We start from the raw sequence: 25,221 nt of genomic DNA, 5'->3' as shown, positions 1-25,221 counted from the left end.
GCCGAGGAGCCCCCCAGGGAGGAGAAAGGAGACAAACGCAGACAGGACGGAAGCCCAGGACAGGGGAGGAGGGGTCCTAGGCTAATGGGATGCAGATGTGGCCTGTGGGAAGCTTTCCCCGGGATTCCGGGAATCTTTGGGAGCTCAGGACTAGGAGGCCAGTGGTGTGAAGGGCTCAGAGCTAAGCCCAGCGCCTCCCAACCAGAGAGTGAATTCGATAATAATGGCTATATTTATCGAGTGTTATACTACGTGCCAGGCTGTTCTAAGCTCTTTACATGCATTATTATTCCCATCTTATAGGTGAGGAAACTGAGGCTCTCAGAGAGGCACTGGGACTTGCTCACAGCTGCTAAGGGAGACTCCTCTGCCTCATTCTTGAACCCAGGCTCCTTAACGCAGAGCTACACTGCAATTGGCCTGGGAAGGGCTAACTAGCAAGGCATGCAAACCAGCTGGCATCTGGGAAATGCAGATTGGGGAGGAAGGGAGGTTAGTGTCCACTGATGAGTTTTAGTCCAATTGATGTCTAGGAAATGCCAACCATAATGTCACCAGATGAAAGGACTTTTTGCCCAGTTCCCACATGCAGTGGGGTCAGCCCTGGCCCTGAAGTACCCGACAGACAAAGGCACCGTGCAGGCCAGAGAAGCCACCCCGGGCCCGCCGGCCCATCTTACCGATGGTGCAGTGCTCGCCGTTCCAGCCGGGGCTGCATTCACACTTGCCGTCGCGGCAGGTCCCATGCTCGGCACAGCGCGGGTGGCAGGCCCGCTGGTCGCAGGCCGCCCCCATCCAGCCTTCCTCGCAGCGGCAGGTGCCCCCCACACACACGCCGTGGCCCCCACAGTCGGCAGCACAGATCTCTGTGGGGAGGAAGAAGAGGGGCCAGGAGAAGCAGGAGAGGGAGGAGAAAGAAAAAAAGTAAGTACTGAGCAAGTTGTTGCTGGGAACAAGAGTCACACTTGGCTACCTGCCTTGGCTTCTGGGAGCAGTTGGGATTCCAGGGGCTGGGGAAGCTAATCTCCGTGGACAATGACCCTCGGATAAGAACAATTCTCCGGGCAGAAGCCTGTCCCAAACCCATTCTTCGAAAAATAGGATGGATGGAAGGGCTCTGCTCTGTTTGCTTCCCCTATTGCCAGCCTGTCCCCACGTCTGTACTTGCCACTTCCAAAGGGGACTGTCCCGCTGAACAGATGGGAGGAAAAGTCAAATTTAATTAAAAACCGGTTATGTGTGAAAACAGTGAGGATGAGTCCGCGATCGCCAGAGAAGGGCTTGTGGGTGTGTTCTGGGGCCTGCGTTTTGGTCCAGCCTTGACTCTGATTGACGAGGGGTGAAAGGAAGGCTGGACCCTGGGCCTCATGTACTCTAGGAGGTGGCTGGTTTGTGCTTTTGCCGGGTGTATGTTCAGTGCTTTGCCACTGCAATTCCAAGCACCATCTAAATGGCCCCTCTGATCCAACGCAATCAGATGGGGGTGGGGGACAGGGGTCACTCCACAGTGGGAGTTGTCTGGCCCTTCACCAACACGTACATGACCTGATTCACAAGCCCCTGGGGCTGGGGTCAGCGCAGCTTCATGGTCATCCAGGCAGAGGCTGTGGAGGCTCCCAAACACAACTGCTGTTTAGGGACCGGGTTGACCAACCATGGCCACGATGTCCCCTGCCAGGGCTCTAGAGGGAGACCCTGACTTGATTCTGTGCCTCGTGGCCCAACCATCTTCAAATGAAAATCCCAACACCTTTAGTTTCTTTCAAATTAAGTTAATTGGCACCTGTGTCGAATTGAATTTGCCCATTACTACTCCCTTCTAAGCTACTAATCGTCTAGCTATTTTTGAGAAAAGAAAGAAATGAGATCCTAGAGGCTCAGTCCTTCTTATGAGTCTATAAGGCAATGGCTAAAATGTTCAAGAATTAAAAATTAACACAGTGAGTTACCATTTATAGTGAGTTCCCATGCCAGACACCTTGCCAAGCACACTGCCTGAGAAGGGAGATGCTACAGGCGGTAACACACTGGGTTCCTCAGCTGCCCAGAGGAGAGAGGCTGCTGTAAAATGGGTGCAAGAGCCCTGACCTAGAGCCAGACTCAGGAGCTTCTGAGCTGCGTGACCTTGGCCAGGTTCCTTGACGTCTCTGATGTGCGGAGTGTGGGCAGTACTGATGCTGCCTCATAGCCCCTGTGCTGACCCTCAGGGCTGTGATGAGCATGCAGTAAAATGGATGACAGAAAGGGCTTGGCAAACGGCAAAGGCCACAAACTCAAGAAATGTTTCTCGGGACAGTGAGTTTTAGACGAGGAGTCCAAGGATCAGGTTTGCAAGATCTGTGCCTGCTCAGCCACTAATCTGCTATGTGACCTTGGGAAGGTCACTTCCCCTCCCTGGATGTCAGTTTCCTCATCTACTGCAGGGGGGACCTGATGGCATTATTCCTTCCGGCTCTAAGGGAACTTTATGTCTACATCATAAGTACCCTCCATGTTACAGAGCATCATCTACCCCGAGGCTCAGCTCAAGTGTCCCTCCTGCTGAGAGGAGTCGCCTTCAATTCATCCTATGGTTGTTCTATCGCTCCTGGCCTTCCCACACTACATGGTAGAGTGGTTTGCTGTTTCTGTGTCTGTCTCAGTATCAGACTAGGGACGCCCGAGTCTGGATTGAATTCTTCTAATCAGGTCTAGGCCTGATACCCAACACAAATCTTGGCACAGAACCGACCCTTAATTAAGGTTGTTGGCTAATGGATTAATCTGTGTTTGCCTGGGGCTATAGGTGCCTGAGACTGTAAAACAGATCACAAACACCCTACTCAGCCTGGTGGAAATCAGTCCAGGACTATTTATCTGCTTATCTCTAGTGAGTTGCCCTGAGGGAAACTGGCCAAGTGAGGGGAGGGGGGTAGCAGTGTCATTCCACCAAGCAGTCCTCCCAGAATGGGCCTTTCTCAGAATGCCCTTCAAGCTTCTTTCCCTTCTTCGCACACAGACCACAATGACACTCTGCAGGCCCCAGGCCTCCCCGAGTCCTGTTTCTGCAGTTCCCATCCCTTCTGCACCTTGCTCCTAGGGCCCTGGCCCCTGGTGACTCTGGAGGCGGAGCCTGCACTCAGGGCTAGAGCTTCCAGGGAAGCCAAGAGGGAAGATTGGCTTGGCATCTGTTTGGGTGTACTCAGCACTCTTTCAGGTAGCAGTTTATGGTGGCAGCGAGGTGGGGCCACTGCCTGGGTGCTTCAGGCAGCAGGGCGTGCAGAGTTGATGGGGGTGGAGATCCGAGGAGGCAGGCTCTCTCCACAACTTGACTTCAGGTCTTAGCCAATAGGTAGTTCAATCCCTTATTAAGCAGGCTGGAAGCAGTGGGATGAAAAGCTAGTGACTTGGAATCAGATGTGGCTCCAAATATTAATTCTGCCAGTTATTCAACCGTAGGCAGCCTATCCACTGGCCCTGAGCTTCAGTGTCTTCCTCTGTAAAATGGGGATGATGATAGCACCCAGTTCAGAGGGTACAGAGTTCCTAATACATAGCAGGTATCGATAAATTCATACTGATTCATTATTCCTCCAATAATATTCCATGCATGCCCACTATGTGCCAGAGACTTGCCTGATGCCAGGAATCCATGGGTCAATAAGATATGATCCCCTCCCTCCAGGAACCATAGTCCAGACAAAACACAGACTGATACTGGCATTCCAAGACTAACCACATAATCTGCAGCCGTTACTCACTTCTGCACCTTTTTGCTTATGTGCAATGAAGGAAAACCAGGAATCTTAGGATCAGACAGATTTGGGGTCTACCCTTGGCTTTGCCACTTGTTGGCTGGGTAACCTGCAAGTTGAAAGTTATGGAATTCACTGAGCCTTGCTTTCCATTTCTGTAAAACGGGAATAATAATTCCCACTTCACCCATCTCACAGGGCTGGTGTTAGATCAAATGGGGTAATGTGTGGGAAAGCTGTTCTTGGTTTAATAATGAACACTTATTCAGGTTTTACAGTTTGCAAAGCACCCTTCATGTACCATGTCTCATTGAACTGTTAAACAATGCTGCTATCTTTCCTAGAGGTGATGCTACTGAGACCCAGACAGCGCAAGGGAATTCTACAAGGTCAGGTGGTCTTCTGGTGCTTCTTCCTCATTGGACAACCCTCAGAGCAATGCTGCAAGACAGGCACTTTCCAGATAAGGGAACGGAGAGGCAACGGGGCAGCTTTTCCTTTGAGGGGAACTTGGTTCTTCAAGCACATCTCCCCATTTTCTGGCTCTGTTGTTTATCCTTTGTGACAAGTCAGACCCTGGATAGATGTGAAGTGAAATGAGATCCTCCACAGTTCTCATCCAGAGATCGCGGAGCTGTCCATCCAAACGCCCCATTTCCTTGCCAGTTCCTCTAGACGAGCTCTCCTGGCCTGGAGCGCCAGTTGCCTGGTGGCCGGACACCCCTCCATCCACCCTTTACATGCTGGGTTGTGAGCTCTTACACATTTTAATGGAAGGGGCCTGAACAGGGGGACCCTGATGTTTATGGGGTGCTGACAGTCACACAACCTGTCAGTGTCCAGGTTCTCTTCTGCCTGAGCGGATGGACCCACTGACATCTCAGAAGCCTGAGATGCTACTTTATCATTTGTCCTCAAGCCATAGGCACTGTTGTCATTGTATTTATATATACGTGTGTGTGTGTGTGTGTGTGTGTGTGTGTGTGTGTGTGTATATAAATTCTTTTGTACTTGAAATAAAAGGAACTCCTTTATTTTTCCTTCTAGATTTCGCTTTGACATTAAAGCAAACAGAATTTCGCAGAGTGGTGGTGAAAACCTAACAGTATGATGCTAAAGAATGGGCTTTGACAGCTCATAAGCCCTTTAGGTGACATAAGTGGGACTTTGTGAAATTTGGGTCATGGCTGGTCTCTAGGTCTCAAGTCTCCTCAAATGTAAAGCAGGGATGACACCCATTCTGCAGAGAGCTGGTGTAGGTATTACACTCATTTGTTTAATTTCATAATTTCTCACTCTAGCAGGCACTGGAGAGCCAATGGTGACTATGACAGGGTTCTTTCCTGACCTCAAGGAGCTGACATCTAGCATGGCAGGCAGACATATGCTCAATCAATTAAACCTCAACATGAATGGAAGGGAAGCTGCTAGCCTAGTGCCATGTGTGATCAACTGTGCCCATATAGTCTTATAAAAAAGGAAATGAGGTGGAGTGGCAAGTATACCAGACTGAAGTCAGAAGATCAGATGTGAATTCTTGTTTATGCAACACACCCAGTACAGGCAAGCATTTGATAAACGCTGGCTGACTTTCATGTGATTAACATCAGGGCTTTCTTACTAAATGCTGGAGGGTCAGAGCCGGAGGCCTCTTCTGAAGTTCCATGCAGTACACAATTCATAGGATAGACTTTGGTTCAGATTCTGACCCCCAATTTCCTTGGGTCCCTGTGGAGTCCTTGAGAGAATGACTTAATCTTTCTGAGCCATACTTCTTCACCACCAGAATGGGGAGGGTAATAATGGTCCCCTACAGGGTGAGGAGGGATAATTGAAAGAAGTATATGTGAAAAGCTCTATGTCAACTATGCTATGTACATGATTGACTGATGGGGACCTAAGACGTCCTGTATTAGCACAACTCCTAGTCACCTGGCAGAGTAGCATCTTCCTGAAGAGCAAAATATTTGCTTTTCTAGTAATAGCCTCAAAATTTGGATATTAAGCCCTTTCTCTGGTTCCATCAGCCAAGTCCTTCAAAATCCAGTTAGAAGCTATTTATATTTGTAGCCTAGGCATCCTCTTGAAAACAGGTGAAAATGCCCCACTGTTCTAAATTCCACGCCTATAAAGTTCTTGACTGCACTGTATATGTCCTTGGAGGTGAACCAGGTTAGGCCCAATGACACCTCAGGTCTTTTCCTAGACACTCCCCTTCCCATTCCACCTCTGCCCTGCCTCACCTGTCCACATCCATCTCTCTAAAGCCCACCTGATGGCAGGCTCTAGCTTTTATTCATCGTGGTTCCCTGACAGCAGGCACCAGGCCTGGCACAGCATGAGCTTTCAACAAATATTTGTTGAGAGAACAGATGAATTTTAAAAGCTCCATGGAAGAGGTGTTATGTCAGTTGGCTCAACTCTAGCTCAGTGCCATACTGTGCAAAATTTATTTGGTTAAACATATGCACACGGGCTCAGTCTCCTTTGTGCCTAACCTTCTTAGAAACTCATCTTCTCTGTCCTATCTGGGTTTGCTCAGTGGGTAGAGCGTTGGCTGGAGGACTGAAGGATCCCGCGTTCGATTCTGGTCAAGGGCATGTACCTGGGTTGCAGGCTCCATCCCTGGCCCCAGTCAAAGGGTATACAGAAGGTAAACAATCGATGTGTCTCTCTCACATTAATGTCTTTCTCTCTCTCACCTACCGCGCTATCTAAAAATCAATCGGAAAAATATCCTCAGGTGAGGATTAAAAAAAGAAAAGAAACTCATTTCTCCAGTATTCAACCAAAATCGCTGTAAGTTTCAAGTGTCTCAGTCCTTACACCCACACACACATCACCCTTCATGCCAATGTCTGTGTCACTACTATTCTCTTTCTGTAAAGGAGGTGGATACATGAGGAAGAGGTGAAAAGGGTAGGGGAAGATAGAAGGTTTAGCTATTGGTTAATTGTGCCCCAGGCTCCTCTCATTAAATGTTGATTTCATAAGAGCCTGGATGAAGGCCCTATCTTGGGGCTATGGTTTAATTTGTCCTGACTTACCTTACAATCCTGTTCATTAAAATAGCTGGCAGGGGAAGCCGTGCCTTTCCCCTAAAGGGAGAGACTGATAGATAATTTTCCCATAAAATTTCTTCTCTGCAAAGATGCTCAAAATTGACATGAGTGGGGGGTGGAGGGGACCTCACCCAAGGATCTGTGCACTTTCCTGCTGAGCGAGGAACAGATCCAGGTGCAGCTATTTTTAAAATTCCAGGGATGTATATAAATAGAGGCTTGGCCCAGGGAGACCTCCTGGGAAGCCCTTTAATAAGCCTGTGCTTAGCACAAAAAGGGATGGCAGCGAAAACTGTTCTATTTTTCTTAGGATCTGAGGTTCTTAGAGTGACCTTACGTCTTAAGGCTTAAGACATTTTAATAGAGGGTTAAATAATTTAAAATGATTCCCACTAGGATGTTGTTTCATCACTCACTCATCTGAGTTAGTGCACAGCTTGGGGAATATCTCTGAAATCCTGGTACATTTTAAGTCCAAGCCACACTGCACAGCTTTGGAGGAAAAAAAAAAAAAAAAAAAAAAAAGGGAAGAAATGTAGGACCATTGTTGGTGGCACACAAGTGTTATCTCATTCAATCTTCCCAACAGTCCTGCAATGGTATTTTCACTCCCGTATTGTAGTTGAGGAAAAACAGCTTGAAGAGATTAAGGGACTTGCTCAAAGATACTTAGCTAGAATGAAAGGTCACTAGGATTAACACAGCTATTTGGTCTGTAAATTGTGGGACCAGGTTTAGGCAAAATCTCAGATGTAATATGACATGTCTCCCTGACGGGTTAATTATGTATTAGATCATCATCCCAGCTAAACTATAGGATCTCTGAAATAAAAGTCTGAGTCTCCTTCCTCACCCTGACCCAATGTTCTTCATATTAAGTACTTTTCCTTTTGTTTATTTGTCTGTTAATTCTCCATCCATCCATTAACCCAGCCATCCATCATGTCATCCAACCATCCCACTAACTGTGTGATTTGGGCAAGGGACTTCATCTTCCTGTGCCTCAGCTTTCTCTTCTGCAAAGTAAGATACAGACACCAACATCTCAGGTTCATGTGAAGCTTAAACAAACATGTAATGTGCCTGGTATTGTACACTCTCCCACAGAACAAATACTCACTGTGTGGCAACCATATCACAGTTATGTGCTGAAAGGTCCAGGGGAAGGGAGGGATTGAAGATACTGGGAAGAGCAAGGGGATGATGTCAACAACTGAGGTTCCTCTGCATAGCTGGAGGACTGGATCTGGAGCTCAAAGAGGGGCAGGCGTGGTGGGCACCTCATCCTCTGGTGAGAGGTAGGTAGGCAGAGACCCGTGTAAGGGACGGGCTGGGATAATGGAAAAGCGCATAACTAATGCTTCGCTGTTCTCAGGGAGGTAGAACTCTCTGCTGAGCAGGATGCAGATGAACAGATGTGGAAGTTTGAAAGAGCCCCTTGGGATGAGAGAAATAACTCACAAAATGCAAGAGGACTGCAGCTGGGAGGGCCCAGGAGACGCTAAAGATCATGAGCAGGATGTGACTTGGCTCCGGGGCTCAGAAGCCCAGCTCTAAGATCAGAGATGGCGAGTGGTTGGGATGGTCCTGGGTTTTGCAAGGTGGATGTAGGAGAAAGGCACAGAGATGAGAGAGCTGTGAATGTTGAAGGAAACAAGCTGGAGGCGAAGGACCCTGGGAACAGGAGAGAAGGAAGGAGAAGGAGGGGGAGCCAGGAGCGAACTGACATTGGGCAGGAAGTGGCCTGGTCCTGGCCAGGGGATCTCCTTTAGGCAGGTTTAGGGGTAAGAGACAAAAAGAGGAGGACAATTTAGAGCCGGTTTTGTGGTCACAGCAAGAGAAGGCACCTCAGAGATGCTCTGCATTCTACAGACAGGAATACGAGGGCACCGAGAGAGGAATGCCTTGCCCTTTGTTGCACATTGACACGCATATCAGTATCTGAGCAAGAAACTTATGGCTGCCTTAGGAGATGGGCATGTACTAGTAAAGGGCCCCGCTAGACAAATGGCTAAAAGGGGGTGGGGGTGGGGCGCTCACCACACTCGTTGGTTCCTCCTCTGTGCCTCCACGGTCTGGGTTATTCTCTAATACCCCATGCTCAACTCTAAATGTGCTTTGAGTTCTGACTCCAACGCCACCTCCTCCTCGAGGCCTCTTTCTGGTGCCCCAGCTGGATGGGGTTTCACTTCCTGTGCTCCCAGGGCTCTTTTTGTGGACTTTTCTTTATCAGGACTATTCGTGTTACCTCCACCCACTGCCATCCTCAGGTTAAACTCCGCATTCCACAGTGTCTTGCCCGGGAAACGGATCTGCCGCATTCCCATAGAGCCAGATTCCAGTGGTACGAGGCAGGTGCCCGATGGAACCACTCAAGGCTCTATGATTGTGCACAGGACAGAGGCCTGGGTTTAAGCTGGCTGGATATAAGGGCCTGCTCTGCTACCTCCCAGCTATGGGAAACAATACTGCACACCTCCGACTCTTTATTTTTGTCATTTATAAAATGGTGATCATGGCACCTATCTACCAGAATCTTAAAGCTGATTTAAAAATAGATAGGGTGGGCAAAAATAGGTTTATAGTTGTGAGTATGCAAAACACAGAGTTTATGACACTCTTGCAATAATCATAACCTGCATGTCTTTTTCCATATGAACAATTATAAACCTACTTTTGCCCATCCTCGTATCGCACACCCGTGTGTTAGATGCCCCTAGACTGGGGATTCAGAAATTATATCAAATTATTCCTATCCTCAAGCAACTCAAGTCTTCCAATGCATAACTGAGAACAAATGCCCGGCATACCGTCAACTAATTACAAGTTAACTTTCTCTCCCACAGGCCAGCTATCCCTATGTTTTGAACAAATTGGTTCGCAGAGAGCACCTGCTCTCCCTCCTGCCCTCTCTCACTAAAGGGGCAGATGGCTTTTTAGTCTCAGGGCCGGTTTCAGGAAGAAGCCAGAAGGGGAGGAAGGTACAGGAAGGAGCCTCCGACTTCCTCACAGTAATTAGTCTCCTTTTGACACTGAGGCCAAACCAAGCCACTCTCCTGAGCTTTTCAACTTCCCTCCCGGTTGCTGTTCCAAGCCGTGGCTCTGTCCCCTGGATCGGATCGGGTCGGATCGAGATGGCAGCCAGCTAATGAGCCTTGGAAACTGCTCGGCCTTTCACCTCACTCAAGGAGCTGGGGAAGCTTTCAACCCAGGCAGCAGAGTGGATTTCGGTGTGTCGGTGCGTAGCGGTCTCCACACCTCCTTCCCCCAGGACTAGCGTTTCAAGCGTTTTGAAGCACCCTTCTCAGAAGCAGTAGCAGCCACTGCTGTTCATCTTAATTGGAGGGCATTGGGCTTCCTGCCTAGAGGTGTTCAGGCCTCGCGTGGAGGAGGCCTTCGAATAGGGCCTGACTTTGCTGAAGGATAACAAGCTAGCCAAGGGCCGGTGAGCAGAGAAGCCGAAGAACGTGACTGAGATGTGTATGTTCAGCCAGGGCTGGACCACTATCCAAACCCCACGGAAAAGACCCAAAAGGGTGAAGTGAAAGACAGGCTGATGTTCAATGTTTTTCCCAAAGACCTCCAACCATGATACCCCTTGTGAAAGGCCCATCATGTGCTCATCTATCTAACTCTCTCCTGGACACCTCCACCTGGATGTCCCCCAGGTGCCTCCAACTGCATGCCAGTATCAGAGTAATCTTCCTAAAACCAAACCTGACTGTGCCGCATCTCTGCTTAAAACTTTCCAGTGGCTCCCACTGACAGATCAAACCTAAACTCTTTCAAGGCCTTTCATGATCTGAGGCCTGTCAACTTCTCTCACCTCTTCCCCTCTCACTGCTGCCACAAATACCCTAGAAAATTCCAGGATCTGTCTCATCTTTGTGGCAGATTTTTGATTTCCCCAGGGGGCTGCTGCAAGGGGCTTGCCTCCTCCTTCCACCTCTGCCAACTCAGATCCAACCTCCATGACCCACCTTCAGTCCCCCTTCCTCCAAGAAGCCACCCGATCACCCCAGAAAGCAACTGCTCTTTCCCTTGTACCCTGGTGGTAGTGTCCGGTACACTGTTGGTCGTGATCCAACTCACCTGGTTCCTGGAAGTCCAAATTTATAAAGTGAGTAGCCCTTTAGAAACCTGATACCGGATTCATCGACAGTATCAGCATAAACCTTGGCAAGAGCTAACGGCAGAGTTATGCAGGGGGTGAGCATGGGCTCTGAAGCCCAGGAAGGCTGGACTGGAATCTTGTTTCCCCAGAGTGGTTTTGGGCAAGTCACCCAAGCTCTCTGAACCCTGGTTTCCTGAGAATAACACCATCTGCAATGTCAGAGACTTATGGATTTGTTGCTTGAATCAATCATGAAGCACATACATAAAGGAGCTTTATAAAATTTCCATTCCAAGAACAGTTATTATTTTTAAATTACAAGTTATCATACCAGCAGTTCGATTCAGGAAGACAACCAGAGATTTCATGTAAGATATCAGCTTGGGCATCCAAATAGAAACCTCATTCAGAAACCCAATTTCAGGAGGGCTTATATTTGCATACTGAAGAGCTCCGGTTGTGATAGAAAAGGTTCCAGGGCTGTTGGGGGGGGGCGGGGGGGAGATTCTACTAAATTACAAAGCTGACAGCTCCTGGTTTGTCAACCTTTAACTCTGGCAGTATTTCGTAGTCCTCCTGTCTGGACCCAATTTCCCAGCCTTTGATTAAATGTTAGGAACTGACCATCTCATTGTGTTTAAACCTCCCCACGACTTCCCAGACAACGGGTGGGCTCGTCTCCACCTGCTCCCAGCACCTCCTCTTCTTTCTCTGCCTCGGTGTCAATCTCTCAGATATTTATTATTCTGAACTTTGATTTTAGGCTAGCACTTGCTGCTGGGAAGGGGTACAGGAAATGTCAAGTCTCAGTGGATGTTATTCCTCGGGTGAAATTCTAACCCTGAGTTTCCCCTCCCATAACATACCTATACAGAAACAGTCCAGTCTGATCATTTCCTTTTGATGTTTAATTGGATGTCGGTACTGTGCTTTCAGGGCTGAGAAGCTAATGCTGCCTCAGAGAGGGAACGATTCCGGCTACACAAATGAGACTTGTAACAGGGGAGAATGCTCAACGCTGGATCTAATTTTCTCTCCCATCCATGAACGTAAGACAATTTCTCTGGCAATAAAGCATCTCACTCAGTCTTTCTGTCATTAATAAGAATTAAATTCTGTTCCCTCAAATTTAAATGTAATTATATTTTGCCTCGTAAATAAAATTGAGTTACTATTTTCAAAATCTAGCACTAATGCAACTGCTATATTTAGAGCTTTAATTTTTTTTTTAACCCTATTGCTACTTGCAGCTTTTTTTTTTTAAGTCATCGAACTTCTTTTGCGGTCAATTGTGACTTAATTTGATAAGAGCTTTTCTGTTCTCTATCCATCTAGTCATTATTGTTATTAAATATGTATTGTGAGTTGCTTTTCTTTTTGGTGGGGGATGAGAGCAATAGAGAAGAAACTGGAAGCTCAGAGGATCTGAGCTAGGATTCTAGAAGGCCCCCCCTAAGTAAAGGTAGAACCTATGCCAAGTCAAGCAAAGAGAGCTAAAGAAAGGGCCCTATTGGGGAGTCTGAAAGGAAAATCTACAACATGCATTGAAACATCTTTTTGATTTGTTAATCCTCATCCAAGGATATTTCTTCCATTGATTTTATAGAGAATGGAAGGGAGAGAGAGAAACATCGATGTGAGAGGGACACATCAATGAATTACCACTCACATGCACTCTGACCAGGCTGGGATTGAACCTGCAACCCAGGTACATGCCCTTGACCGGGAATTGAACCCACGGCCCCTCGGTTTCAGGGCCAACATTCTAACCACTAAGCAACACTGGCCAGGGCCATTGAAACATTTTTTAATCCAAGATTTCCAGTGAGGCATTCAGTGAACTTCGTGATTTGGACCCTGCCTACCTTTCTGACCTAACTTCCTGCCCACACTCCTATGGCTCCTGTTCTCCAGTCAGTCCCAGGTGGGCTTTCCAAACAGATGGTGCTCCTGCATGGCTCATGCTTCTGTGCATGCTCTTCCCTCTGCCTGGATCCTCCCTCCTTTGTCACCAGGGAGTCCCCTCTCAAGGTCTGGCTTACACGTCTCCTCCCTGGGGGAGACTTTCCCAGGTTCCTCTCCGCATCCTCTCTTGACCGAGCTCACTGCTCCTGGCTTTGTGCTCGCAAACCCCACTGTATACACATCATCAGAGCTCTAGTCATGTCTTATACTAGGTGTTGCTTCCTTCATGGACTGTGGCTGTCTGATTCTCAGTAGACCCTTGCCCACACATAGGGAAGCCAGAAAAGTTCATGAAGGGAGACTTTCCCAGGTTCCTCTCCGCATCCTCTCTTGGCCGAGCTCACTGATCCTGGCTTTGTGCTCGCAAACCCCACTGTACATACATCATCAGAGCTCTAGTCATGTCTTATACTATGTGTTGCTTCCTTCATGGACTGTGGCTGTCTGATTCTCAGTGCCTAGACCCTTGCCCACACATAGGGAAGCCAGAAAAGCTCATGAGTAAATGAAGTAGACAATGTGCATGTTAGGGGTGGGTGCAGGTGACAGGTGTACAGGTGCACAGGTGTGCAGGTGCACAGGTGTGCAGGTGTGCAGGTGCATAGGTGTGCAGGTGTGCAGGTGTGGAGCTGTGCTGGGTGCTCTCTCTGTGGAGACTGTGTTCTGCTCTTGAATGGAGCTCACAGGAAGCTTGCTGTCCTGAGAGCAGACTGATGCTAATGCTCTGTGGCCCTCACGCTATTACCTGGGGATAAGGGTGCCAGCACATTAATGATGCTTCACCTAGAGCAGTGGTTCTCAACCTTCTGGCCCTTTAAATACAGTTGTGACCCAACCATAAAATTATTTTCGTTGCTACTTCATAACTGTAATGTTGCTACTGTTATGAATCGTAATGTAAATATCTGATATGCAGGATGGTCTATGATTGTGCACAGGACAGAGGCCTGAGGACAGAGGTGTGCTGAGGGTAGGGGATGGGCCGTGTAACCTGTGCTCTTTTGGGACAGGGATCTGCTCAAACAGTTATCTTGTGTGTTTGTCAGGAAGGAAGACACACAATGAAGCTGGATTTAAGGAAGGATTTCTGACATGAGACTGTGAAAGGGTCATTTGCCTGCCAAAAGGGTTGCGACCCACAGGTTGAGAACCGCTGATCTAGATTGGTGACCACGGGTTGCAACCCACAGGTTGAGAACCGCTGATCTAGAGTTGGTGACCAGTGTTGGTAGTGGAGAGTCTCAGGAACCACAAAGAAACCGAGCTTCCGAGAGAGAAACCAAGGTGTTCAAGGTCACACAGACTCAAATGCAGGTCAGAATCTGGATTTGAGGACAGAGGCTACTTCACTATATTAACTGCCCTCAAACATAAAATATGTTAGAGTCTAAGGACTGTTTGGCTAATTTAGATCTAATCATGCATTCTAAAAATATATACCAATACTTTATTGAGTGCTTATTGAATGCCAGCCATGGTGCTAGGCATTTCATTGATGCATATTAAAGCTAATTTGGAAAACAACAATGCAAGGCAGGTGTCATTAGCCCTATTCTCTGGATAACTGAGTCTGGAAAAGAGTCTGGCTTGGTCTCTCTCCAAATACCACGCACATGCTGCCTCCAACCCTGTACCACCGAATCTCTCAAACATCTCCACCTGTTATTCCATGAAACTTGATTGCAATGAAATGATAAGAATCATAACCCATCAGCTTGAGCATTTTAGAGGCAGATTCTTTGCCATGTACTGCTTCTATGAGCTGGACCAAAAGGAATAAAATGTAGTGAGAGGGTCTCTTAAATGAAAGTCATTTATGGAAATCAAGATTGCAGAGGGCTCGCAGAGTAGTGGAAACAAGGAATGAATTCATGTGGTGAGGACAGAGGCTTCTGAGGAGGGAGAGCCAATGGAGGGCAGATGGCAAGTCTAAGGGATCACGAGTGAAATGCTGTCCTGGAAAATGCCACCGAGCCTGAAGTCTTTTTTGGAAGTCATTTGGGTGTGACAAAAAGGTAGGCTTTTCCAATTTTAAAGACCATCCTGAAGAGGTTAAATTCCTTTCCTTTTCGGAAGTAGCTCCAAGCCAAGAGGATGAAAAGCTAATGAAAATACTCGGGGAAGGGAGGGGCTGTCAGTGCTGCTGCGCATGCCCACCCTATGCAAAAGCTACGAAGCATCCAGGCGCGCTTGCAATACATTGTCCCGTTTTCCACAGAGCTGAGGAGGGTCCTTGGAGCCAGATCTGCCACTTACTGATGGGGTGGGGGATGGGAGAAATGCTGGCAAGGAATTTAACTTTCTGAGCTTCAAGTTCCTCAGCTGGAAAATGGAACACTTACCTCATAGGGTTCTGATGAACCTTAACTAAGATGACAGTTGTCAAGCACTTAGTTCAGTACCTGGGAAATGGCAAGCACTAAGAAACCGGTGGCTCTTTAGCCAATGTTCCATCCTGTGGATGGTCAGGGAGAAAGACAAGATGACTGACAAGGAAACCTCTTTGGATGGGAAGGGGGCCTGAGGTGAGAGCTGAGAACTTGGAAACAATGGGCCTGGATTTAATTAAAACTCTGACTCTGATTAGCTGCATTACTTTCAAGTCATTTCCCTCCCCAACTGTTTCCCATTGGTAAAACAACAGCAGTAGCATCGCCTCCATCATCATCATCACTATGATCACCTCCACGATCATCACTACCATCATCATCACCACCACCATCATCACTCTCAAAGGACTGAGGAAGTGAAGTCCCCTGGGCCCAGAGTTGAGGACAGAGGTGTGCTGAGGGTAGGGGATGGGCCGTGTAACCTGTGCTCTTTTGGGACAGGGATCTGCTCAAACAGTTATCTTGTGTGTTTGTCAGGAAGGAAGACACACAATGAAGCTGGATTTAAGGAAGGATTTCTGACATGAGACTGGAAGCTACGTTGCTGGCAACCCAGAGGTCTGAGTAAGCACTTGTATAAAACCTGACTTCACTGTTTCCACAGACCTAACCAAAGTGCTGGGAACTTAGCTCACATTTCATTACAGGCTGGTTGCTGAGTCCAGGGCAGGTTGACTTAAGCTGCTTCCATGAAATCCTGTTCTCCATGCCAAACAACAAGACACTCCTCTCAGGGAAGAGCTCCCTCCCTTCCTCCGAGGGCCAGACAGTGGGGGCCCATTCCTGCCAAGCCCACAGCCCACAGTCAGTGCCGAAGGTGCAAGAAGCACTCTGACAGTGTCTGCTGGGCTGCAGCCCCTGGTGGGAGGGCCCTGTACCAGCCCTGCTGTGCCAGGAGCAGATAACACAAATGACACGACTGAAGTAGCCACTTGCTGGTGTCTGAGTTGTGCCAGACACTGTGCTAACCACTTCGCCTGTACTTTCTCACTGAATTCTCACAGAAGCCCATGGTGGTTTTACCTAGGAGGAAACTGAGGGTCCGGAGGTGGAGCCACTTGCTGAGCCCTTCACATAGTGGGGAGCAGGTCTTCTGAAACAAAGTCTGGTGCCTAACTCCCTGAATGTGAGGAGTCCCTTGGCTGTGGTCCCTGAAACTCAATGAGTTTCACTTCCCTGGAGTAAGAGTGCCCTTGGGAGGGAGGTGGGGGTGGGGGGGAGACAGGAAGTGCTCACTCTGGGCAGGCAGTGTTCCACGTGCGGACATCCCTCATATAATTTAATGATCACATAGTCCTCTGAGGTGGGCACTGATATTAACTATTTTTCAGGTAAGGAAACTGAAGCCAAGAGAAGTCAAGTACCTGGCCAAGGTCACACAGGTAGCACGTGGCAGAACCAGAGTGAGCCCAGGCAGGTACTGCCTACACAGCAGGGGATCTGGAGAGACAGCCACCATCCAAGTGCTTTCACTGGCCTTTGGACTGGCTTCAGGAGGGGTGGTGACAGCTGAGGAGAAACAGAGGCCTGTGGGGAGGCAGCACAGAGTGCTGGGCAGCAGGCCAGCTGAGGCCGCAAGCTGGACTTGGGCTCCCAGCATGGCATGACATGCTGTGCACCAGGACCAGCGTTGCTTAGGCACATTGCTGCAACTCCCAGAGCCTCGGTGTGATGCTGCCTCACGGGGCTGATGCTGCTTATGGGGGGGAGGGGGGAATATCTGTGTGTGTGTGCCGTGCGCGCATGTGAATGTGTGAAATATCTGTTAAAATTTTTTTTATAAAATATGTTTTTATTGATTTCTGAGAAGAAGAGAGAGGGAGAGAGAGATAGAAACATCAATGATGAGAAAGAATCACTGATCAGCTGCCCTCCTGCACGCCCCCTACTGGGGATCGAGCCTGCAACCCGAGCATGTGCCCTGACCCGGAATCGAACCATGACCTCCTGGTTAATAGGTCAACACTCAAGCACTGAGCCACACTGTCTGGGCTGAAAAATCTTTATATGCTGTGAGGCACTTGACAACACAAATTGGTATTACTCTTTCAAGGGGAGACTAATTCTGAAGCCATCTTTCAAATTCCTGGCCTTGTGGCAGTCATGACACCGTTTCAGTCAGTTATAGGTTAGAGATTTAAAAACTACAATCGATATTCCTGAAAGGCATATCTCATCTTGCCTCTATCAAATGTCTTCGTTAATATCCAGGGCTCTCAGCAATGGGTATTTCAATCATAATCATAACAATAGCTAACATTTAATGAGCCCATATCATGGGCTAAGTAGCACACTAAGTGCTTTTTAAACATTATCTTAAATAATTCTTTAAATAATAATTCTCCAAAAAATAACTCTACAAGGTAAGTACTATTATTATCTCCATTTAACAGCTTAGAGAGGTGAAGTGACTTGCCTGAAGTTATAACAAGTACGTAGCAGGGCCAGTGTTTCAGCCCAGGTCTGTTGGACTCAGGGACCCTTTGCAACACATGGCGCTTCTTTGCCTGCACACGTGAAGCCACACGTGTGCTTGGTACCAGTTGTGGGGAGTGCGGTGTACAGAATTGAGAAAGATGAGCTCTCACAGTTCTATTCAAAGCCCCTTCCATTGGTTCTGTTGTCTCCTTTTACTGGGCCAACTAAAGGATGCTTAGGATCTCACCCAAAATTATACCTGCCGCCAAGGGAGGCTGTGGAGGCTCATCAGGGATTAACAATGCACGGATAGTTAAATATGCATCACAAACTAGCTTGGTGAACAATACAACCCAGTGTAGCTTTAAGAGAACCATTTGAAATATTGCTATAAACAGAATTATTCCTAAGGCCCTGCACATCTGTCTTTGCAATCATGTCTTTACACAAGCCTTGCAAACGAGGATAAAAGTCCTATTTAGACTGTGTATGGAGCATCAATCCTCCCGTCAGCAGGAAAGGTAAGTCAAAGTATCTCAAAGGCACAAATGCTGCTTGGATCTCATTGTTGCCAAAGGTCTTACCTTCCTGACCACAACCAGGACTGTTAATACACAACATAATGAGCTGACTTGAGCTTCACTTAGTTTAAACAGTGTGATGTGGTGGGGAAAGTGATTCAGGGTAAACACACTTAGCTAGAGATGCTATCACTTTTTAGCTGTGTGTCACTGGGTAAGATTACTTAAAATTTTCTGGGCCTTATCCGTTGATTTCTCTTCATTTGTTTGTTTTCTGTCTCTGCTCCCCTCTTGTTAGCATGTAAGCTCACAAAGGTAGGAATGTTCTTACCTCTTTATCCCTTCTGATAAGAGTAGCTAGCACACAGTAGGTGCTCAATGAGTATGCAAAGAGTACAGTAATATGTAAATTGGTAAAAGAGGGATGATGATTCCATTCTCACAGGTTGTGTGTGTGTGTGTGTGTGTGTGTGTGTGTGTGTATTTAAGTAGTGGACACTACTTAAGGTTCACTAAAGGTGAACATTCTATCTCTATCTCTCTATCTATCTATCTATCTATCTATCTATCTAATCTATCTATTATCTAAAAGCCTAAGCGACCGGCCTACTGGCCAGTAGCTATGACGCATACTGACCACCAGGGGGCAGATGCTCAATGCAGGAGCAGAAACCACAGACATGGAAACATGGAACAGACTAATGAATCTCAGAGGGAAGAGGGGAGGGAGAAGGGCAGGGATCGGGCCAAAACCGGCTCTCTGACATCCCCCAAGGGGTCTTGGATTGTGAGAGGGCACAGGCCAGGCTGAGGGACCCCACCAGTGCACAAATCTGTGCATCGGGCCTCTATGATACCTATACTGTACTACGCTAGGGGATCCACATCTGTTCTCAATTAATCCTCATCTTGAGAGGGTCTATAAATCAACAAATGCTTACAAACAGAGGGTGCCAATATAATAATTCTTTGAACTCTGTATGTATAAATCCTATGTTGAACCAAATACCACAATTAAGAACACATTCCATCATGTGTTCATTTGTTCCTTCGTTCATTCATTCATTCATTCATGCATGCATTCATTCATTACCATTTGCTAGGTACTGCTGTGGGCCAGGCCTATGCTAAGTCCTAAGGATGGAGAGGTGAATAAGACATGTTTATTAGCTTCATGGAACTTACAGTCTTGCAGAGGATCTGGCCAGAAAGGCAGGTGGGGGTCAGGTCACAGAGAGCCTTAAAGATTACACTGAGCTTGGACTCCCCTCTGAGGAGTGAGTGAAACCAAAGCTCCATCCTGGCAGATCTCACCTAGGCACACTGTTCTCTTGGCCTGGCCTCTAGAGATGACCACCATAAAGTGAGAGATGAGATTTCTCTGAAATATCTGTTATTATAATTAACTGGTTAGGGGCGATGTTTTGACTCTCAAGGCCACCACTATGAAAGGAATGATGTGAAGATACGGTTTTTCAGTCCTCTGCCCATCTAAGAGTAGAGGGTGAAGACTGAAGTTCAGGAAAAGAAGAAAAACATCAGAGACTTGGGCATGCACTGCTATGTGTCTGAGAGCAGGGTCAGGGGCAGATCAGGACGAAACGGTGAACACGGCACAGTGGACACATCTTCCCTCTGTCCACGCCCTGACCTTCTCGCCCCCCCACCCAACACACACATTTACCGATAGAACAGTCGTGTCCAGTCCAGCTTGGGTCACAGCTGCAAAGCCCAGTGTCTGGGAGGAAGGTTCCGTGGCCTGAACACTGGTCCAAGCATGTGGCCCGGGGTGACTCACAGTTGGTGCCTCCCCATCCCACAGAGCAGTGGCACTCGCCTCTCACGCAGACGCCCCGGCCAGAACATGTGGGGTCCATGCAGTCCACTGTGACACAAAGGAAAGAGAACACAGGTAAGTATCTGACCAGCAAAGGTGAGAGGCTCCTCTAAGCAAAGTACCTCGTAGTGAAGTAAAGGGGCTTCCCACACTCTTGTAGTGAGAAGGCTAAAAGGCTAATTCCAATGTAACCCTGATGTTTGGGGGGCTAGCAATCTGAATCTGTGCAGTAACTTAATGTACATTCTTGATAACCTATAATTAAGTTACTGCCCCTTTCCTCCGCAATCTGGTTTGGCAAGACCTGTTACCTAAATGCTCACATTTTACAGAGGCCATAAACCATGAATCCCCGGAGGGGGTTATCAGTGCTGGCGTCAGCCCAGGCCCTTAGATATGATCTCAAGACCCCCATTCCAACCCACCCGGCTTTTTGCAAAGCCCATGAAATGTCCAGAAGTCCCCATCCATATTTGGGAGACAAAGAAACCAAAAGTGGGTAAAAGAAGGGCTTCTACCATATTGGTTTGCTCAGACTGTGGAGGCGACTCCTCTGAGACCTCTGGCATAATAAAGCTGTGTAACTCCATTTCTCTAAGCATCGCTTGGCTTTCTTCGGTCTTCTACAACAGTAGAAGGACACAGATTTCCTGTGCAGAGGCCACGTGGTATGGAGGAGAGCAGTACCTAGCAAATGGTAAACCTGGCTTCTCAACTCTACCTGCTGATGGACTGTTTACCTCTCTGAGTCTTCGTTCCCTTACCTGTAAAATGTGGATACAAATTCCTACCTTGTGGCCTCCTTATAAGAGGTCATGAGGAAGCCCTATGCTACAGAGGAAAGATTTTAACATTTGACCTCTGAGGTCCTAAATTCAAGGGACATAGGACAAAATATACTGGTTCAATGACCACGGTCAAGACACATACCTGCTCTGAGCTTCCATCTACAAAGCAGGTATGATAGAATTACCTTTTTCTCAGGTTGCTATGAGGACCAAAGACACTGAGGATTTGAAAGGACTATATAAACCAGCCGTGGGCAAACTACAGCCCGCGGGCTGGATCCGGCCCGTTTGAAATGAATAAAACTAAAAAAAAAAAAGACCGTACCCTTTTATGTAATGATGTTTACTTTGAATTTATATTAGTTCACACAAACACTCCATCCATGCTTTTGTTCCGGCCCTCCGGTCCAGTTTAAGAACCCACTGTGGCCCTCGAGTCAAAAAGTTTGCCCACCCCTGATATAAACTGTATAAATTGTAAGTTGTTGGAAATCGGTAGCTGTTTTTCAGTTCTATCGGGACATTCAGTAGCAAACTGTGGTCAGAGCTCATTTATAATTCAGACATGCTTTTACTTTAGTTATCAATTAAATTTTATAACCCAGTATATTTGACTTTTGCACAAAAGACTGGGAAACCCAGCGTGGGTATATTAGCGTCTCAGACACAAACGAGCAGACTTTACAGATGGCAACACTCTGGGAACAGGCTGTTTATTCTGAGGGCCAGCTTATTAAAAAAAGCTCTTTTACTATTTAGGTTTTTAAAGGAGTTCAGCTTCATGACTTAAATGATGACTAAGAAGACCAGAGGTCAGGAGCAGCCACTGCTAAAAACATAATAATGCTAACACAACAGCAATAATAACAATTAAGTTTAATTTAGTTCCTCTCCTGTGCTATATTTTTCTTTTATACCTCTTATATATATTATTTCATTTAACCCTAACAACAACTCTTCGAGGTAAATACCATTATTAGTCTCATTTTACAGATGAGGAAACTGAAGCACAGAGAGGTTAAAATAAGTTGCCCAAGATCACACAGTGGTAACTCAAATTTGAATCACTCCTGGCTGGTATAGATGACTTGTTGTTTCCTTTATCATCTGACTGGTTCAAAAATACATTCATCACATACACAGATTTAAACACATAAAATGGTTAAAACATAGGAAAACGAAACAAGGAAAGAAATAGGGCAACGTGGAGAAATAATAAAGCCAAATGAAGGCAAAGAATCTCCTCTCTGGCAGTCTCAGGACACCATTTAATAACGGTTCGGGCATGACCTGCTGGAGTGCCTGGTAATTAAAAGGAATAAAAATAATAATAGTGATACATTTTCATGACTGGCCCCAGGATCTCAGGATCTCAGAAGGATTATTCCAGCCCATTAGGCTACTATGATAATTCCCTAGATCCAGAGAGTTTTCCAATCTGTCAGGAAATGAGTCAGCGATTCCTGTCCCAGGACCTATAAAGGTATTTCCGGCTCCCTGAACACCTGACCCCAGCTTTGGGCTCGAGCTGTCTCTGAGGGGCCCTCGAGGTTGGATCTATAAATCTACACTGTGAGCCAGCAAGCGGGGAGGGCGCCAAGTTTAGCGAGAGGCCCTTGGCGGCACAGTCCTGCTCTGGCTCAGACACAGTACGTCTGTGAGGGACCCAGGAACCAGCGGAGCGAATTCCACGCTCTCCGAAGATGGTTCAGGCCGGGAAAGATCAGACGGGACTGTGAGAGGCTACCTCCAGGCCATTCATCATCAATTAATCCTGGCTTCTGAAGGTCAACTTGGTAGAGTGAGTGTGGAACTCCAGGGAAGTTCTAAAGAGGGAAGGCGGCTCCAGGAAACCTGAGCTGAACTGGCTGAGATTCCTGCCTGGAGAACACTGTCCCTGCTCATCCGAAACTCGGGGCCATTATCTGAGCCATCGTGATGCTCTGCCATGGAGATCCTACCTAGACTGTGGGCCTGCCCTCCCTTTCTGGGGCCATTGGGGTGACAGAGACCCTAGGACGGGATTCAAGTGACCTCTTCCCATCACACTGGGGTGGTTTCCCGCATGATATTTATTTTGCAGGAAACTGTGTGACATGGGAAGATGGGCTGCTGGAGGGCCCAGGAGAACTTGGCAGGGAGGCAGCTGAACTTCGTGTAGACAGTCTCACTTAGTTTCTCCTTAGAAGAGGTGCCAAACAGTTATACTTTTCCTCTGCAGAGCTTGCCATTTAAGCCAAAATTTCTGGAAGAAGCTCAGCCCGTTGATGAAATGATGCGGCCTGCGTGGCCAGGCTGTAAGCACAACTGTTGCCCCAAATGTTCCACGCTTCAGTGACCACACAAGCTATTAGACGCTCTTCAGGACCCAAAATACAGTCTCACTTTTCACTGCAAAAGGCCCAAGTTATTCTCTTCTGCCCCTCCTCCAACCCCTCCAAGCGCCCTGTTGGCGTGGTTCAGGCTTTAAAAAAATATAGGCCAATAAACTTCAGAAGAAGGAAGCCAGAGAGGGGGGAAAGTAAGCTTGTTAGCTGATGTTTTATAAACACAGTGAAACCCCTTAGAACAGAGTTGAGGGAGGAAGGGGAGGCAGGAGGGGGGAGGGCAAAGGCCCCCAGAAACCCCATTATAAACACAGGACTATTCAATGATGTTTCACCAGAGAAATAGAAATAATAAAAGGAATCAGTCCCAGATGGCCCTCCTCAGAAAAGAAAGCAGGAGTAAAAACATTTCTTTTCAAATAGATAATGTAAATCAAAGAGCTACACAGCTCCTTTTCTTCTCTTTGTAAGTACCCTTGTGCTGGGGCACTGTCCAGGGGGCGGTGGATCTCGACCATCCCCCTCCTCGGCCCACACAACGTGGCGGGGCGGGGGTGGACAGCCCCACAGCTCCAAGAGGAATCTCCTCTTTGTTTCTCTTTCCTTCTCAGAGTCTTCACCTCAAGTGACTAAACTGAAAAGGAACAGCAGCTGAAGGTCACCATTGTCAGGAAGAGAAAGCCAAGTTCCTTTGTGCAAGGGGCTGGCACACCTCCTCTCTCAGACAGCCCACAGCAATCTGGTCAACGTGAACAGGCTGGAATCAGGACCTGCAGTCACACTTGTGGTCTGCAGACAGCCTGTCTCAGAGAGGCGATGCTTTTCAGACACTAATTCCTTCCTGTTCCCCACTCTTTAAAAATGGGCCCATTATAGTCTCCCTCTCCCTCTCTCCCTCTCTCTCTCTTTTTTTTTTTAAAGAGAAAATGATGCCTTAAGAGGGGAATACCTGTTAAATCCCAAATTTAGCTCTCCTTAGAGCTCCTTCCACCCCATGGAGAAGGTGCTGGGGCCCTAGATAGTGGACAGTGGGAGGTAACGACTATTAGCGTCATCCATCAGTTTCCAAGGCAAAGTCCATCCATTTCAAAAGACCTTGGATGAAATGAGTGGAGGAGAACAGGAACTGTGCTTCGGTTGTCCCCAGAATAAACTAATAATATAAGAGCTAACATTTATAGAGCATTTACTACGTGTCAGACACTGAGCTTTACATGGATCATTTAATTCACTCCTCCCAACAGCCCTCTGAGGAAGGCATTCCCATTTTATAGACGAGGGAGCCGAGGCTAGTTAATGGCAGAGCCGGGACTCAAGCCTACATCTGATTCCCGAGTATGGGCTCTTAAAGCTACTCTAGACTGCTTGTGAGGAGGACTCCTCCTTTCGTCTGGAATTTCCATGCAGCCGAGAGGAAAGAGCACTGACCGGAATTGTGGAGGCCTGGGTTGAATCCCGACCCAGCCATCGGTTAGTTAGCTATATGACCCTGGTGATGCCAATGCTCTTCCCTGGGCCTCAGTTTCTTCATTTGTGAAATACATATATGTACTTACCTCACCTTGTTAGATTTCCTGGGAAAGAACTGATGCCATGGTTACATCAGCAGTTCACTTTCTAGCCTTGATTTATACAGGCATATAAGGGTGTCCCATACACATGTATATAAACTTTGAATGATTATAAAGTCAGTATTTATTAACATACCATTCATCTTCAAAATTAAGTGAGTTATCAGCTGTTAAAGGGTGTACACAGATGGAGAAACCAAGATGGCAGCATAGGTAAACACCTGAAATTGCTGCCTCACACAACCACTTCAAAAATACAACTAAAAGACAAAACGGACATCATCCAGAACCACAGGAAGGCTGGCTGAGTGGAAATTCTACAACTAGAAGGAAAGAGAAAAGCACACTGAGACTCAGAGGAGGTGCGGTATAGAAGTAAAGTGCAGAGGTACGGAGGCGTACGCGGAAAGGGCTGGTAACTGAGGACGCGGTTGTCTTTTTCAATCAGGAGGGAGTCACAAGCTCCTGACTGCTCTGAACTCCAGTTCTGGGCG

General features: G+C 47.3%; 1 protein-coding gene across 6 annotated transcripts in view; it reads right to left on the bottom strand.

Moving 5' to 3' along the window:
* Positions 1-25,221, bottom strand: part of TENM4 (teneurin transmembrane protein 4) — a 384,882-nt gene that overhangs the window by 115,543 nt on the left and 244,118 nt on the right. For all 6 annotated transcript variants that reach the window (XM_005882313.2, XM_014530001.1, XM_014529998.1 and 3 more), the window contains 2 exons: positions 19,889-20,089; positions 681-866 (listed from right to left, as the gene is read on the bottom strand). In XM_005882313.2, coding sequence (XP_005882375.1) covers positions 681-866; positions 19,889-20,089 — 387 coding nt within the window. The remainder of the gene's footprint in view (positions 1-680; positions 867-19,888; positions 20,090-25,221) is intronic.

The sequence above is a fragment of the Myotis brandtii genome, unplaced genomic scaffold (assembly GCF_000412655.1).
Source record: "Myotis brandtii unplaced genomic scaffold, ASM41265v1 scaffold704, whole genome shotgun sequence".
NCBI classification, from domain to species: domain Eukaryota; kingdom Metazoa; phylum Chordata; class Mammalia; order Chiroptera; family Vespertilionidae; genus Myotis; species Myotis brandtii.
Note: the sequence above shows the minus strand (reverse complement) of the source record. Positions and strands in the feature narration are given on the sequence as shown.